At 57.1% G+C, this 15,123-nt stretch overlaps 1 protein-coding gene across 1 annotated transcript in view; it reads right to left on the bottom strand.

Moving 5' to 3' along the window:
• Positions 1–4,668: 4,668 nt before the first annotated feature.
• SND1 (staphylococcal nuclease and tudor domain containing 1) overlaps positions 4,669–15,123 on the bottom strand; it is a 419,288-nt gene continuing 408,833 nt past the window's right edge. The window contains 7 exon segments of the mRNA XM_028525371.2: positions 4,669–5,302; positions 5,411–5,455; positions 7,674–7,877; positions 9,280–9,393; positions 10,477–10,546; positions 11,395–11,518; positions 14,835–14,976. Of these exon segments, the coding sequence (XP_028381172.1) occupies positions 5,237–5,302; positions 5,411–5,455; positions 7,674–7,877; positions 9,280–9,393; positions 10,477–10,546; positions 11,395–11,518; positions 14,835–14,976 (765 nt within the window). The 3' untranslated portion in view covers positions 4,669–5,236.

The following is a 15,123-nucleotide window of genomic DNA, read 5'->3' as shown; positions in this document are numbered from 1 at the left end:
CCTGGGTGCGGGCCCCAAGCTGGCCCCGCAGCCCCACTGAGATGGACACCCACCAAGGTGAAAGCCATGATGGAACAAAACTACAAGCCTGGGGTCCGGGGACCTGTTTTCTATTTCTGGCCCTGCCATTTAATAAGCCGGGTGACCTTGGACAAGTCACTCTGTCTCCTTCCTCAAATTGTAAAATGAGTGTGGACAGCGATAGGTCACTCTTGAATTTGAGAACTCATCGGAATCACCTGGGAAGCTTAAACGTGCAGGTTCCCAGGTGCTAGCCCACGGGAACTGAGGTAGTAGGTCTGGAGTGGGAAGTGATATGTATTTACGTGGTAAAAAAAGCTAATCAGAAATGCCTATGGTGAAAATATAAAACAGTACACAAGAAATTATAAGCACTCTCCACCCCCAGCTGTGTCACGGGCAACCGCTCTTCACCATGCTTTAGGTGGCTGCCATCCTATTGCTGAACAATAGGCCAGTTCTTGTTTTATGGAGTCGAACATTACCCACTGTCTCCCTGCTATGAGAGCTGAGGGTGCAGCTCAGCCCCCCGAATTTCCAGTGTTAAGTCCTGGCACTATTTCTGGAAGTGGCATTTTAATGAGAAGCCCAGGTGATCCCGAGGTGGTAGCTGGTCGAGCCTAGTAAGGCTTCTTCAACCTGCAGACAGATCCCTTCCCCACTTCTGGGAGCTTGGAGAGGCGGGGCACGGGAAGCGAGCTAGCAAACACACTGTTCCAGGTTTGTGGTGGGTGGAGCTGCCCTGCCCTGTCATCCTGCTACCCCTTCTCACAGTGTCCCCTCCTGTGCCCCAGTGCAAGTTAGGATGAGCAGATTTGTCTTTTAGGGACTGGCATAGCTCTGGCTCTAGCAGATTGCTGAGCATCTGACTTCTCCATAAACCCCAAGGGGTGGTGTATCAGACACCAGAACATACAGAAATGAGAATGCACAAACTGAAACTAATGTAACAAGGATGAGTCTCACAGACACTGGAGAAAAGGCAGGCATTAAAATATGCTGCATAACTCCACCTATGTAAAATGTAAAACCAGGCAAAACTGAAAAACAGGCACACACGCACATGCAACAAAACAGGTGAAACTCATCTACTGGGAGCAAAATCAAGAGGCAGCTACTTTTGGGGGTGATGGTGACGGAGGGACCTTATGAGGGGCTGGTGATGTTCTGTTTTTTGATCTGTGTACTGTTTGCCCAGGGGTGTTCACTTTGTGAAGACCTGAGCCGTACCCTTTATTTGTACACCTGACTTAATGTACACTTCCTCACAAGTGTTTCCAATAAATAGAGAAGACAAAACAAGCACCCCTCCCCACCCTCCTCTGTAAACAAGCCCTCCCTCAGGATGGGCCCAGGCAAGCAGGCAAAGCCAGACACTGGGCCCTGGTCTCTTAGACGTGTGGTGGGGGAGGGGAGGAGGGCTGATGCCCAGAGTCCTATCGTGCAGGGACTTCCAGCCTGGCACCCCACAGGACGGAGTGGCCTGCTGGGTCAAGGAAGCGGTTGGAAATGAGGCCCAAGCATGTTCCCTGGGAAGGATAAGATACTAGTCAACGAAGACTTGAGGGCCATCTTCCCCACCTGCTAGCAGCCAAGCTGTCCGGGGGGAGGGTGGTGTACGGGCCCCCAGCCAGCCTCCCCAGGCTGCTGGCCAACCCAGTGTAAATATTATTACACTCCTACGCATCTGAAGGACGTTAATTATTAAAACACATGCCACCCAGGGTAGTGCACTGTAATTAGGTTCAAATTAAATTAGCATCCTTTTGTAATTAGGACATCAATAACCACTCCGGAGGCCCGAGTTCTCTAGCCCCTCCTTGTTACTTCCCAACATGGACTGATGCAAGAAAAGGGGTCTCCCTGGGATGTGGAAATAATCAAACCAATAAAGTGGAGGCAGCTATGCAAGCCGTTTCCTCCAGCGCTGCCATCCCCACTAGTCTTGCACACTGACGGGGGCAGAAGATGAGGGTCCCCAGGGAGGGGCCGCAGGTATCAGCACTTTCCTGGTGGCTGGCCCAAACTCCTTGCTTCCGCTGCATCAGCCCTCAGAGACAGGGAACCCCCCCAGAGCCTGCCCAGAGATCAGCGGCGCTGCTTTCCCGCCGGCTGCCAGCCCCAGCCCCGCCCTTCTCCTGTGCTGCCTTGCCAACCACCAGGCCAGAGCCTCAGCCCTTTGTGTGGGTGCACTGCCCACTGTGTGGCTTATTATGAGTGTTCTGGCATCTGCTGCCTCCTCCACACCTAGACTGGACGTGACCTTGGCACTCATTGAGCCCATTGCTGTGCTGGTGGCTCACTGAATCTTGGAATCCGTGTTTGGTGTGTGGCTAGATAACAGGTGTTCAAGGGATTAGTTTTTCTACTGGGAAGGTGGGTGGGGAAGCAGAGCCTGAGATCCAGACACCGAGGAGCACGGTCTGTCACTCCTGCGGGACCTCCGGAGAGGTTCTGGCGCTACTTGTGCGAGTGCTGACGCTAACGGGCTTCAACTACAGACGTGAAGAAAACATGCCAGTGCACCTGCAGTCTGAGCGCCTCCTTAAATTCCGCACCCTGGGCATCTGGCTTGCCTCACCCCAGTCCCAGCCGGGCCCGGGACAGACCTGGGACGAAACAGATGCGGGAGACAGAGTAACGTGGAGCTGGGGCCAAAACCAGACAAGCGGCAGCAGTGCCTTCCGACCTGGTGAATATCCTGACCTTGGCATAAATCAGCCTCAGAAAAGAAAGGAAGTAGGAAGTGGGAAGGTTCAGGCATCATTTCATTCGGAGAACCACAGAGGGTTTATTTTGGCGCAGATGTAACCAAGGCAACAGTTAAGACGATGAGATGACTCCAGACCCTTTCACAAAAGAGTGGGCTGGCATGTTGCCCCTGCCGATTGTGCTCCAGTGAATACACGCCACGGGCCCTACCAGGAAGCAGAGGAATGGGTGCGATGGGCATTCTCTTCTCCACGAAGGATAAAAACAAGAGGCCCCGGTGAGAGTGTGCTTGCCTGCCGGGGGCGGGGGCGGGGCACCTTCTCCAGGAGCAGGGATGGATGGAGACTCCCACGATTCACCCTCAGCCTCCTGCTTGTTGACTTCCGGGGCCCTGTAATGAGCCGGCGCCAGGAGCACGGGGACTTACTCTGACCCACCCAGAGGGGCTGCAGAGACGAGCTCCGAGTCGGCTGTGCTGACTCAGCACTGCCACCCCGCCCCTGCCGGCTGCATCTCGCTGCCCCCTTTAACCAGAATGTACCCCCAGCACTGGAAGCACACTATTTCACCTCAAGACAGGAGTACCGGGGAGAATTCCAGGTGAACCCTTGATGTGAACCAGTCGATGTGGGTGCAGAACTGGCAGGAGCCAGGGTTTTCGGGGGCCCAGGACCTCTGGTTTAAAAACGAGAGGCAGCTCGCCAAGGCCCCGCCACCTCCACTGACTTTCCCCAAGACCAAGGACCAGCCTTCCATGGCAGCTGGAGCCTCACCCCAGATCAAAATGCAGGGTGGCAAGTGGGGCTACCAGGAAGGGGCACCACAGCATTTTACCAGAGCACAGACCTGGGACGGGCAGGGCCATGGGAATGAGGCCGAGGGGTCTGGAAGAGCAGGCAGGTCCCCCAACATGGGGACAGCGGAGTGGTGGCCTCCCACCAACACACCTTCTTCCTCTCCCGGCCCTCCCTGAGCAGCACAACGGGCTCCTCGTAGCACATGGCAGTGGCTGCCCTCGGGTCTCTCCCCTCCCTGGAAGGCCGGCGGCAGCCTGGGGTTTCTGAGCGCCACAGCGAACTCTGCCTTAAGGACTGGGGGATACTGTCTCAGTCCAATGGAGCAGGAATGAACAATCTGGACAGACTCCCTGGTGAGCGGCCCTGACTCCTTTTGGAACACTGTCCCCGACCCCACTCTCCAGCGAGTGCGCACTGCGTGGGGAGCTGTGCAGGGGCCGGGGGCCCTCAGTCTTAATCACGCAGTGCTGGCCTATCTGGTGTCAGCCATTCCTCCTGCTGCCAGGAAGAGGGGAATCACCTCATTCCCCTCAACAGGTCCCTCTGGCGCCTTGCTGGGGCTCTGGCAGGGCTGCAACTGCCCACCGGCGCCTGGCAGGACTGGCCTGGCCTGGCCTTGCCTGTGCAGGTGGTCTGGGCACTGCTTGCCGAGCTGCTCCAATCGCTAAGGTCCTTGAGGGCAGCAGCGTGCAGTGGGTCCAGGCTGGTGATGAGTCAACAGAGATGACCTGCACTCTCCTGCGTGGTGGCCAGGTGTCAGGTGATGCCCACCTCGCCCTCGGAGCCGTTCAGAAATCGGGAGAACCACCCGCTCAGCTCCCACTGCTGGGCATTCTCTTCTCCAAGACCAGCTTCATGGTGGATAAAAATAAAGTGAGAGACCGTGGTGAGAGTGGGCTTGCCTGGTGGGGGCAGAACAGCTTCTCCAGGAGTGAGGACAGACGGAGATCCACACAATTCATCATCTACACTCCTGCCGACTTCTCGGGCCCCAGGAGGAGCAGGACACAGCCGTGGCGAGGTTTCTGTGGCCGTGGCCAAGCACTCAGATGACGTCCCTGGGAGCCACTCTGGCTGGGGCTGCTCAGATCCCAGTTTCTGGGCTCCACCATGACCGACAAGGGCTACAGACAGCATATACTATTTTATTGCGCCTCCAAAGCTTTAAATACAGAAAAGGGAAGGGCTGGCGAAGGGGCGGTGTGAACACGCTGGCATCTGAGAATGGACGTACCAGAGAAATCACATAATCAACAGCTGGACAGAGATCTGGGAGAGGGGCAGTCTGGGAGAGAAGTGGGGTGCCAGCTGGCCTTGGGTGCCAGCATCACACCCTCCTTTGGGACAAAGTCTTTCATGTTTCTTCCTGATTTGAGAATAATTTTTTTAAAAATCGCAAACCCCCATCCAAATACAAACAGAGAATCAGCTGGGAGAGACTGCACACTCTGAGCGCCTCCTTAAATTCTGCATCCTGGGTGGCCGGCTGCAGCACCCATCATCTCAGAAGACAATGCCTGTCCCCCGAAAGCCTCGGGGTCCCTGCACCCCACCCCCAGCCCAGATGGTGCCCTATGAGACATTTCCATACACTGAAGCAAAGCTGGACCCAATCTACGCCCCCGCTCTGGGGTCTGGAGCTGAAGCACCCTCCTGGCAGAGAGAGGTCCTGGCGTGAGGGTGCGGGGGCCGGACCTTCTCCCTCCTTAGCGGCTGTAGCCAAACTCGTCCGCGTCATCTGCTCGGAAGTCTCCGTAGCGCCACAGGTTCAACTGTGAGAAAACAGGAAACGGCTGGTCAGGGAGGTGGGGCCTGCCAGAACCTGGGGGGCCAAGCCCCGCCTCTCGGAGTCCTCTGGGGCTCCCGAGGCAAAAACTCACCCTGGCACTCTTGGCCGACTCCTGGGCATTCAGGTATTCTGTGATCTGGAGGAAGGAGAGAAAGGGAGTGGTCACAACGGGGCAGCCGAAGTGACCTTGCAGGGTGCCCAGGCCAGGTCCAAGGGATCCCTCGCTCCCTCAGAGAAAAAGCCGAAGGATACGGTCAGCTGCTCTCCTAGCTGTCCCATGACTCTGCACTGGCTGTTCCGTCTGCCTGAAGCGCTGTTCCCCTTCTGGTACACCTGGCTACTATCCTGCACCTGCAAAGCTTTGATAAAAAGGGCTGTTTTCTTGCCCTGGCTAGTGTGGCTCAGTTGGTTGGAGCGTCCTCCTGTGAACCAAAAGGCTGCAGGTTCAATTCCTGGTCAGGGGATACGCAGGCTGGGTCCTCTGGTCATGGTCAGGACTCAACTGATGCTTCTCTGTCTCCCCCCCTTCTCCCTCCCCTCTCTAAAGTTGACAAGCACGTCCTTGGTGAGGATTAAAAACGAAAAATCATAGCCTTCTTAATGAGGCCTCCAATGACCCCATTTAAAATTACAGCCAGCCCGCCCTACACACTACTAATTCCCTTTACCTCTTTTTAATGAAAATCTATTACTTTATTTACTTATCTCTTTAAAGGGACGGCTATTTACTTATTTTATTGAATTTACTGGGGGTGATGCTGGTTCACAGAACCATACAGGTTTCCGGTGCACAGCCTGGCGAAACACCGCCTGCACGCTGCGCTGTGTGCCCAGCGTCCAAAGCCTCCTTCCGTCCCTGCCTAACCGCCCCCGGCGATCACCACACTGTCGTCTGTGCCTGCGTGCTCTATACGTGTTTTTTTTTTTCTCTCAGTCCCTTCACCTTCTTTCATCCACCCCTCCCAACCCCCACCCGACAGCTGCCAGTCTGTTCCATGTGTCTATGCCTGTTTCAATTTTGTTCGTCAGTTTATTTTTCATTAGATTCCACATATAAGTGAGCTCATATGGTATTTGCTCTTTACTTCTATTTTCTCCTTCTCCATTGCATGTATCTTCTAACATTCTACTTCACTGACTTCTTAGATTTATTTCTATTGCTCGTCTCCTCCTGCCCAAACGTAAGCTCTACGGGGCAGGCATGCTGTCTCTTGTTCACGGAGATATGTAGACCCTTAGTAAGTGTTTGCTGAAAGAACGAATAGATGCAGCAATGAACACATTAGGTGTGTATCTCGGGGACTGGGCAAAGGAATTTCCTAGACGCCAGAGATGTTATGGGTAGCGCTGTCTGGGCACATGAAGATCCTGCAGGGAAACTTAAGCTAACCCCTTGGAGCAACCTCAGAGCACTGAGGGTCTCCAGGGGGAGGACTGGACTCGGGCCTCTCCTGTCCAGAGGAGATACAGGAGCACCTCCCACTGGGGTCTTTTTCCAAATGAATTTTCAACGTGCATGAGCCGTCCATGGAACCACAGACCACTGGCACACACATGGGGAGGGAGGAAAGGCAAAGAGGGCTGGTGGACTGTGGGATCTGAGCGGCGGCTTGCTGAGAGGCTGGGAGGACTGGGTGAGTGGGGTGCTCAGCAGGAGGGACCGCCAGTCTCAGAACCCAATCCTGACGATCGACACTGGAAGAGTGCAAGCGAGTTCCCTAGGTGTCAGCCCCACCCCCACGCCACCCTCACAGGCCACCCTGAGAAGCAGCAAGTTCTCATCTCGTGAAAGAGAGACTCAGGCTCCAAAAGGCTGATCTCTAAGGCCCTCTCAGGAACAGTGGCAGCAGGACTCAGGTCCAGCTCCAAGCGCTTGGGGGCCTTTCCAACAGGCTGGAGGGGTGTTGTGGCAGAGTCCCTTCGGAGCCCTGGGCACTGTGAGCTGGCTCTGGTGGCTCTGTGTGCTAGGAGCTGGTTATGGACTCGGAAACTATACGTTAGAGAGAGGTGAGAATGGGAGAGGAAGCAAGGCAGGCTTTGGCCCTTTCCGTGACCCCCCAGCCCGGGCACAGCCTTCTGGCCTGTCACTCGAGGGCGCACGCAAAGGGAAACTTCCCGCTCTAGTCTGCAGCTGCATTCTCAGCCAGACCTGCAGACAATTAATTTGGGGTGTAATTAGCTTTTTTCAAAAACCCCAACAAACCGAAATCCATTATCTTCCCCGCAGCAGGAGCAGCGGGACGGGGTTCCCTGCTCCCTCACTGGCTCTCGTGCAGCCCCCGGCCCCCCTTGTCAGAACAGCTGGGGACACTAGGGGGCCGCCCCGCAGTGGGCGCCCCCTTCTGCACACGTACCACTTTCTGGAACTGCTTCTCCTTGCGCACCTCCACCATGACCAGGCCCTCCTTCACCAGGCCCAGCCCCACGTCGCCCTTGGAATCTGCAAACTGCAGGGTGACGTGGGGGCAGCCGGAGCTCAGGTGCTCCACGTTGAGCAGGCACTGGGTGTTCTGGATGTCCCGCACCACGCTGTCCACGGCGTCCGTCCGAGCATCCTCCTGGAGCGGGGACACAGCCAGGTCAGTGGGAGAGGTGAGCTCGAGGGAAGGACAGCCACGTGGGCCGCAGGTCACAGACACCCAAGAAAGTGCCCGGCGGGTGCCTGCAGCTCACGTCCTGCTCAGATCCGAATGAGGGAGGAGACAGGCTCTGGACATGAAGCGCCCCCTCTCCCTCAAGCCTCCACCCTCCCCCAGCCTGTCTGCAGGTCACCCCATCCTCCTTCCCTACCCTGCCTCCCTGCCCACTTTGGCAGTGACCTCAAAGTGCCTGCCTCCCCCCCTTCCTGTCTCAGGCTCTCGCTGCTCACAGCTCCCCGTCCCCGTAGACTGCCTGCCCCTGGACCTGTTCTGTCAACACCTTTTCCTGCTGTTTCTCTTCTGCTCTTGGGCAATTTCATGAAAGGGCAGAAAGTATTCGATGGTGCTGACTCTCCCCTACTACACGCCCCGCAGCACCCTGCACCTGGCGGCAGCAGCAGCCTTGCTATCCGAGTGCGCTCGCTGAGCCCCTGGGACGACTCCTCAGCCTGCCTGACCTCCCGGGGAGCTGGAGGCTGCAGACCAGCTCTCTTCTCCAGACAGTGGGGGCGTCGACACCACTGACAGAGGCTGCCCCTCCCCATCCCATGTTCCACAGACTCCACGCTCGTTCACTCAAAACTCATGGTTTCAAACTGTTCACACCCGTGATTCTGGGTCTCGTCTTGCTTTCCAGACTGAACACTACAAAGCTGCCTGGAGCTCCCGCAGCCTCAAATTTGCTCCTACTCCTCCCCCTCATCTTGGCCAGCAGCAACATACCGACATCTAAAAGTCCATCTCAGATCCTGCCCCTCTGCACCCTACCCCTCTGAGGGCGCCCTGAGACCCGGCCCGTTCTCCCCAGCCCCCGCCACCCATGTGGCCCTGGTTTGGCCACCACTGTCTCTAGCCGGGGTTTTCAATTGCAGTGGCCTCCCAACCATTCTTCCCAGTCTCCCCCTCGCACTAGGAGTGACTTTCAAAACCAGGCTTGTCCACGCCGCATTTCTGCTGAAAATCCCGCGACAGCCCTCCTGTGTACGGTACCAAGAATACACTCCATGCCAGGCCACGCGAGGGCTCGGTCCCCAGGCGCTGACACTGCCCACAAGGCCCTAGGGGCCCGGCTGTGGCGGACTTGTCTTTGTCCCAACTGCACCCTGGGGCGTACCCATTCCTCAAGAACTAGCTCACATGCTTTGCTGCCACCTCCTTTGTGGCACCTTTCCTCAACTTCCTCGGTCACTCCTACCTTTTGGGTTCCATCACTAACAGGCCACCCACTGCTTCCACCTCCTTTGAGCCTGTAAGGACTGCAGGAGGGGCTGGGCGTCACTGGACAGCTTCCTTTGGAAGGAGGGAAGACGTATCAACTCACATCTTGGGGCACCTGGATGAAGGCGAAGGCATACTCCGTGGCTTGAGCGGGCAGCACACGAGTGCTGAAGGCAGGCGGCAGGGTGCCCAGGCGGGCGGATGGCAGGATCTCTCTCTGCAGAGGACACACCAGGCCAACAGTGTCACACACTTGATGCCCCTTGTTCTCAGAGGACAACTCCCTGTGGCCAGGCCTCTGAGATCTCACTCAGGGACTGCCCACTCACCCATGACTGGGTCTCATGAGCCATACACACCAGCTTACCTACTCAGCGACACCTTGGGAGTGCGTGGCCTGCTGGCACCCGCAGGTGGGTAGCTGTGACTCACACCCTGTCAACCCCAGCGCACTTGCTGGTTCCCACTTAAATAATTTGACAACCAGGTTCTAATTGCTGTTTCCATATCTTTCCAATGCCTTCCCTCGATGGGCCCCCTCACCACTATTCCACAGGACAGGGGGAGCTGCGGCTGGGAGAGCGGCGCCCTCACCTGCCTGTGGTTCTGGCCAAGATGTGGGGGGCCTCTTTCTTGAGGATTCCCAGGTCATAAATTGGGAGTATGGCCCAGTCCTGGGCTTCCTGCTAACTGACCCTCAACTCTAGTCCTTGAGGAAGGTGCACAGCCACAGCGCCTCACGGTTCTGACCTATGGCCTTCTCTCCTGCTTGCCGCCACACCCACAGGGAATCTCCCAGGAATAGTCAAGAGACTCCCAGGCCCTGCCAGAATGGCTCTTCTCCCAGTCACTCTGCCACCTCGTGACTGTCCCTTTGCAGCAAGCCTCAGTTCTGGGATGTGCCGGAGGTCAGCAGATGGGATAAGCCCCGTGCTGAGCACGAGGAACTGTCCAGGAGCTGTCCTTCCAGGGCCTGCTCTTCAGAGAAAGGGCGGAAGAGGAGGAAGCGTGGGTGTGGCTGCACACTCACCCCTGGGGCCTGGACAGCAGCCCTGTCGGTGCCCACAGGCCTCTAACCAGAGTTGCTGGTTTTGCCTGGTCACTCAAGGGTCGCAGCCTGCTACACGAACAGTAGCAGTGCCCGCACGCCCACTGTCCTGTCAATAACAAGCCCAAAGCTTGGACGGACCTTCGAGAGATCAGCTGGCCCTGTCCCAGGGAGTGCTGGGTTGAAGGACCCCTGGCTGTCACTTGGGGCCTCTTTCTTGTCTACCTGTCCCCCTCCCGGCCCCCTACTTACGTTGCCGTAGTCAATGTAGAAGACGTGTACTTTGGCAGGAGACTCGACTTTCTCTACTCGGGCCCGGTACCTGCAATGGCATCACGGACAGAGCTCAAGGGACAGCTCTGAGGAGTGTGGTCTCCGTGGAGCCTCAGTGATGGCAGGGGAGGCCACATCACCTCCCTGCCCAGGGCTCAGAGGGCACACCCAAGGGTGTCACAGAGGACAGTTCTCAGACTCCATCAAGGCCAGCCTCGGGACACTTTGGTCACCATTTAATGGAATCAGGGCATAGCTGGGAGCACAGGGAGGGAGAGGGGAGCATGTGAAGCAGATTAATGTGTCCTTGGGGGCAAAAAGCAACAAGACTAATGACTAGATTGATGTCTGCTGTTTAAACCCAGCACACTAAACAGCAGCTGTAATTAGCCAGCAGATCTGTCTGGGAGGCCGCAGCAGGGAACACATCCAAGTCACTTCGTCACCCTGGGTAGGCCATGCGCCCTACCCTTGGAAGATCAGATATAAATGACCTTGCGGCCTGTGAGGGCTGCTGTTCATGTCCCAGACAGTCAGGTGGAGGGCTGGGTGGCTGGTCTGGGCTCACTAAGACATCGCTTTTCCGGTGTGGGGGGGAGGGGTATGTCGGAGAGCCCCAGCCAGCCAGGGCTCCCCCAACAGAGTTAGGGAGGAGAAGGGAGGAGGAACACAGCTTCTGCACTCCAGAGGCTGGCTGGACTGCAGGGAAATTACGGGCTGAAGGGCAGGCCCAGATGGGCTCTGGGCAATGAAGAGGGCCACCCTGGGGAGCTGGCCAAAGTCAACACCACCCCAGTGGAAACCAGGCTGCAGAGGCAAATGCCTGCAGCCTGGCCAGCGCCCTGAAGACAGACCTGCTGTGGCTCTTGCTCCTATGCTAGGGCCCAAGGGGCTTACCATTCTCCATCTACAAATTTGGCAATGCAGAATTCGCCCCGGCGCGGGGCATAGGAGCCCTCAACAGGAGGGTGGCTGGCGATGTCATTTCGCATGTTCTCCATCAGCTTCTCCAGCTGGGTGCCTGATGGGGAGGAAAAGAGTGAGACCAGGGTGCCAGGTTCTTCGGAGTCTCATCTCTGGAAGGGCTGGGAGGGAGATGAGCCTAGGGAGTGGGCAGGGCGAGGAGTTCTGTGGAGAGCTTGCAGCACTGGCTCGCTTCCATCCCTCAGGGGGGTCCTCTTTGGCCTCTGCTCAAGAGGTTTCATGCTGTCTATCTTCAAAGCAGGATGGTGACATGCTGACACTTTAGGTCTCAGAGGCACGCACACTCTTCCAACCCCAGCTCTCCAATCTAATGGCCAGGGCTGTGGGAGCCCTTGGGAACATTCCTGAGCTTTGGTTAAGGAGGTGGAGAGTGCCAGTGGACGTGGAGCAGGGGCAAGGCCAACCAGCCTCTTCTAGGATGGGAGCTGGCCAGCCTGCAGCCCATTCCTGCAAGAGCTGGCCCTGGCTTGGGCCACAGAGGTGGTGACTGACTGAAGCCACTCCCTGCAAGGTTCCCAGGGGCTGAAGTCGGGGTGAAGGATGGGCCACACACAACCCTGGACAAAAAGGGCCCCAGAATCTGAGCCATGAGAGATGGAGAGCAACTGAGAGAGCAGGGTCCAGCCTCAGTGTGTTCACACCTGGCCACACCGACTAGTCCCTCTGCAAGACACACGCTGAACTGAATTCCCGACGCTGTCAGTGCCCTCTTCACCCGGGGCAGGGCGGGGTGCGGGCATTCTCCTGCCCACCTTGTTTTTCCTGAATCACTCTGAACTTGGGGTCCTGCTGCTTGCCTGCTTTTTCTGGCCAGGTTTAGCAACACCCGAGGTCTTCTCAGGTCCCCGCCCCTCAACCCAGGTCCTTCTGGCTGCACCCCTCACCCCCGCCCTGCTGAGAAAGCATCAGACCCCAGTAGCCGCTCCTTTACATCCCTTCTGGCCCCGAGTCTAGCTCTGCATCAGACCTGCGGTGCCCCCTTTGCTCTCTGAGGTCAGGGTGGCCGAGTGCGTGTGGACTCGTCTTTCCATCTTCAGGGCCCAAGGCCACACACACTGTAACAGGTGCCTAACACATGTTGGCTGTCGGTTCACTTGTCAGTCGGCCTTGTAAGATCCTTGTCTGGGTTTATGTTTCTGCCACTACACGGAGAGCTCCTTCAGGGCAAGGACTGCAGCTCATTTGGTTGTTCACTCTTGCAAGGCCTAGAACCCCTGACACTCAGCTGCTTTGAAGATGACCTCTGCATGTGCACGCCAGGAGGTCTATCTACTCCTGGGCTTCTGTGTGGGCCACTGCACAGACCGGTTCCAGACCAGAGGCTTGCAGGACACAGCTGCCCTTGCCCCTACGCAGGGGTACGCACGCAATTAATTTTCCTGAGATAGTGTTCCTTGCTCAGACAGTAAAATTTCAGGGACTAAGGAGAAGCCTCTAACAGGACAAGTTCTCCCATTCTTGGTTTACTTTTATTTTTAATTTTTTGATCCAAGGCAAAAGAAGCAGGTTTCACCTCCTGCAAATAGGCAAAGCCTTCTGGGAGGTCCTTACACAGATACCTGGTTGGTATAATAATTTACAGCTAATGGCAACATTTTCATCATTTCATCAGCTCCTTCCCGAGGGCAGGCTTTAATCAGGAGAAGGGAGACAGGGCAAGAGGATGTCCCCCAGGAGAGTGCAGAAGGCTGCAGAGGAGGGAGGCGGTGCGCGCTGAGGCTTGTTTTCCTGGATTTCACGGAGCCACCCGAGGACAGGGATTTCTCTGGAGCCCACCCCAACTCTCCAGGTGGAGTGCCACGAAGTGCCCCCTCCCTTCTCCAATATTCTAAGAACACACGGCTTTCTCCCCAGTTCTTTTTATTTTCCGCCTTGGCTACTACTCGCTGCAGCGGCACGGCTTCCTAGAGCTGACAGAGACAGCCAGGTCGGGTGCTGGGAGGCACTGCTGCAGGTGAAGCCTGAGATTACAGAGATTATGTGGTCAAAGGCCTTGAACCCTCAGGCTCTGTCCCGGGCAGACTTCAGGGTCCTGTTCTTATTCAAGGGGGGGTTCTCCCCAGCAGGACCCAGAGGCCAGGTAGAGCCTGTCTGCGAGGGGCAGGGTCTTTGAGTTTCCCTCCCCCAAGTTCCCTGAGGGCCATTCATTCCTATTGGCTCCTATGCTTAGGAACAGCTCTTGTTCCTCCTACCTGGACCTCCACCGCAAGATTCCTTCTGGCCATGCCACCCAGACCTGGAGGCTGGCCTCCTGGCTTTATTCCCGAGGCAGTGGCGGGCCCAGCTTTCACCAGGGTGGCCGCTGAACTTGAGAACCTGGTCCTGAAGGCTCATCAGCTCCCCCTCTGCCCCTCTCCCATCCTCCCCTCCCAAGTATAGCCAGCCCGGGACTGGAAATGGTCAGTTTTCCTTGGTGAAATGACATTACCGCAAAAGCAGCTGCCTGGGAAATATCATTAGAGAGGAAGTGGTTGAGATGAGGCTGCTGGTGATCTGCAGTGAGCCTGGGGTGGGCTGAGGAGCCCGGACAGAGCTGTACCCGCCGCCCACGGAGCAGCCCTGGGTGCCAGTGACGTCTCAGTCCCCTCTGCTCGGCAGGGATCTGGCTCCTCAGCCCTAGAAGCAGCTCTAAGAGCTGTTTCCTCTGCATTCAACTAAAATGTTCCCCTGAACAGGGTGGCAACGGGAGGAGGGAGGCGAGGTTACACGGAGTGGAGGTGGGAGGTTGGGCTGGAGGGGCCACGGTGCAGCTGCTGAGAGGACTGTTCCTACTGCCTGTCCCTCCAGGAGCCTGGGGTCTCTGCCTAGCGGACCCTGGCCACAAGGCACAACACCGAGGTTGGGAAGAGAAAGAGAATGGGGAGAGAAAGCCCTTTAGAAAGACTGCCTGGGGCTGCCTTTCCAGGAGTGCCTCCTGTTTCCATGGCAAATGGCCGCAGTAACCTCTGGAGAAGGAGAAACCCCAGCAGAGAATGGCCCCCGCTCCCCCTCCAACCACCTTCCCGAGGAAGCTGAGGGGACTAGGGGCTGAGTGATGCAGTTTCCTGCTTCCAGACCACAAAGAGACAATCTGTTCGCTGCTTCCTGATAAGACTCCCAAGGCTACAAATACTCGTGCCCAGCCCAGCCCAGCCCAGCCCGGGGCACCCAGGAGCAAAACAATTACCTAAGAGTCTCAGAGCACCACCCAGACAGAACTGGTTACCTCACCAGTCCTCAGAGGACCTGCTGGCCCAGAGTGGTGTCTGGGGCCTGGTGGGTGGGCAGGAGGGGAGGTCCCTGGAGCCCCTGGAGGCGGGCTGACTTCCCCGGAGCTGTGAGGCAGCATGCCTGGGCTGGGCCCGAGCACTCACCTGTCTCCACATCCTGCACGTAGAAGTGCAGGTCGTCGGTGATCTCAGTCACAAACACTGGCTTATAGGCGGCCGAGCGCTCCTTCTCCTCCAGCACCGGCGTCACCTCCTCCACGGGCTGCTCTTCATAGTGGGCCCAGACCTGTGTGTGTGGTCAGCAGGGGAGGAGGGGATGGGGAAGCCCAGTCAGAAAGGATGTCAGGAGAGGGGCTTTGGGGCAAGTGCGTCACCCCTGAGGATGTGTGGGAATCCCCATAGAGCACTCTCCCATGGTGCTGGGCTGAGGCCC

The sequence above is a fragment of the Phyllostomus discolor genome, chromosome 10 (genome assembly GCF_004126475.2).
Source record: "Phyllostomus discolor isolate MPI-MPIP mPhyDis1 chromosome 10, mPhyDis1.pri.v3, whole genome shotgun sequence".
Classification (NCBI taxonomy): domain Eukaryota; kingdom Metazoa; phylum Chordata; class Mammalia; order Chiroptera; family Phyllostomidae; genus Phyllostomus; species Phyllostomus discolor.
The sequence above is the reverse complement of the archived record's forward strand: the minus strand, read 5'-3'. Positions and strand labels throughout refer to the sequence as shown.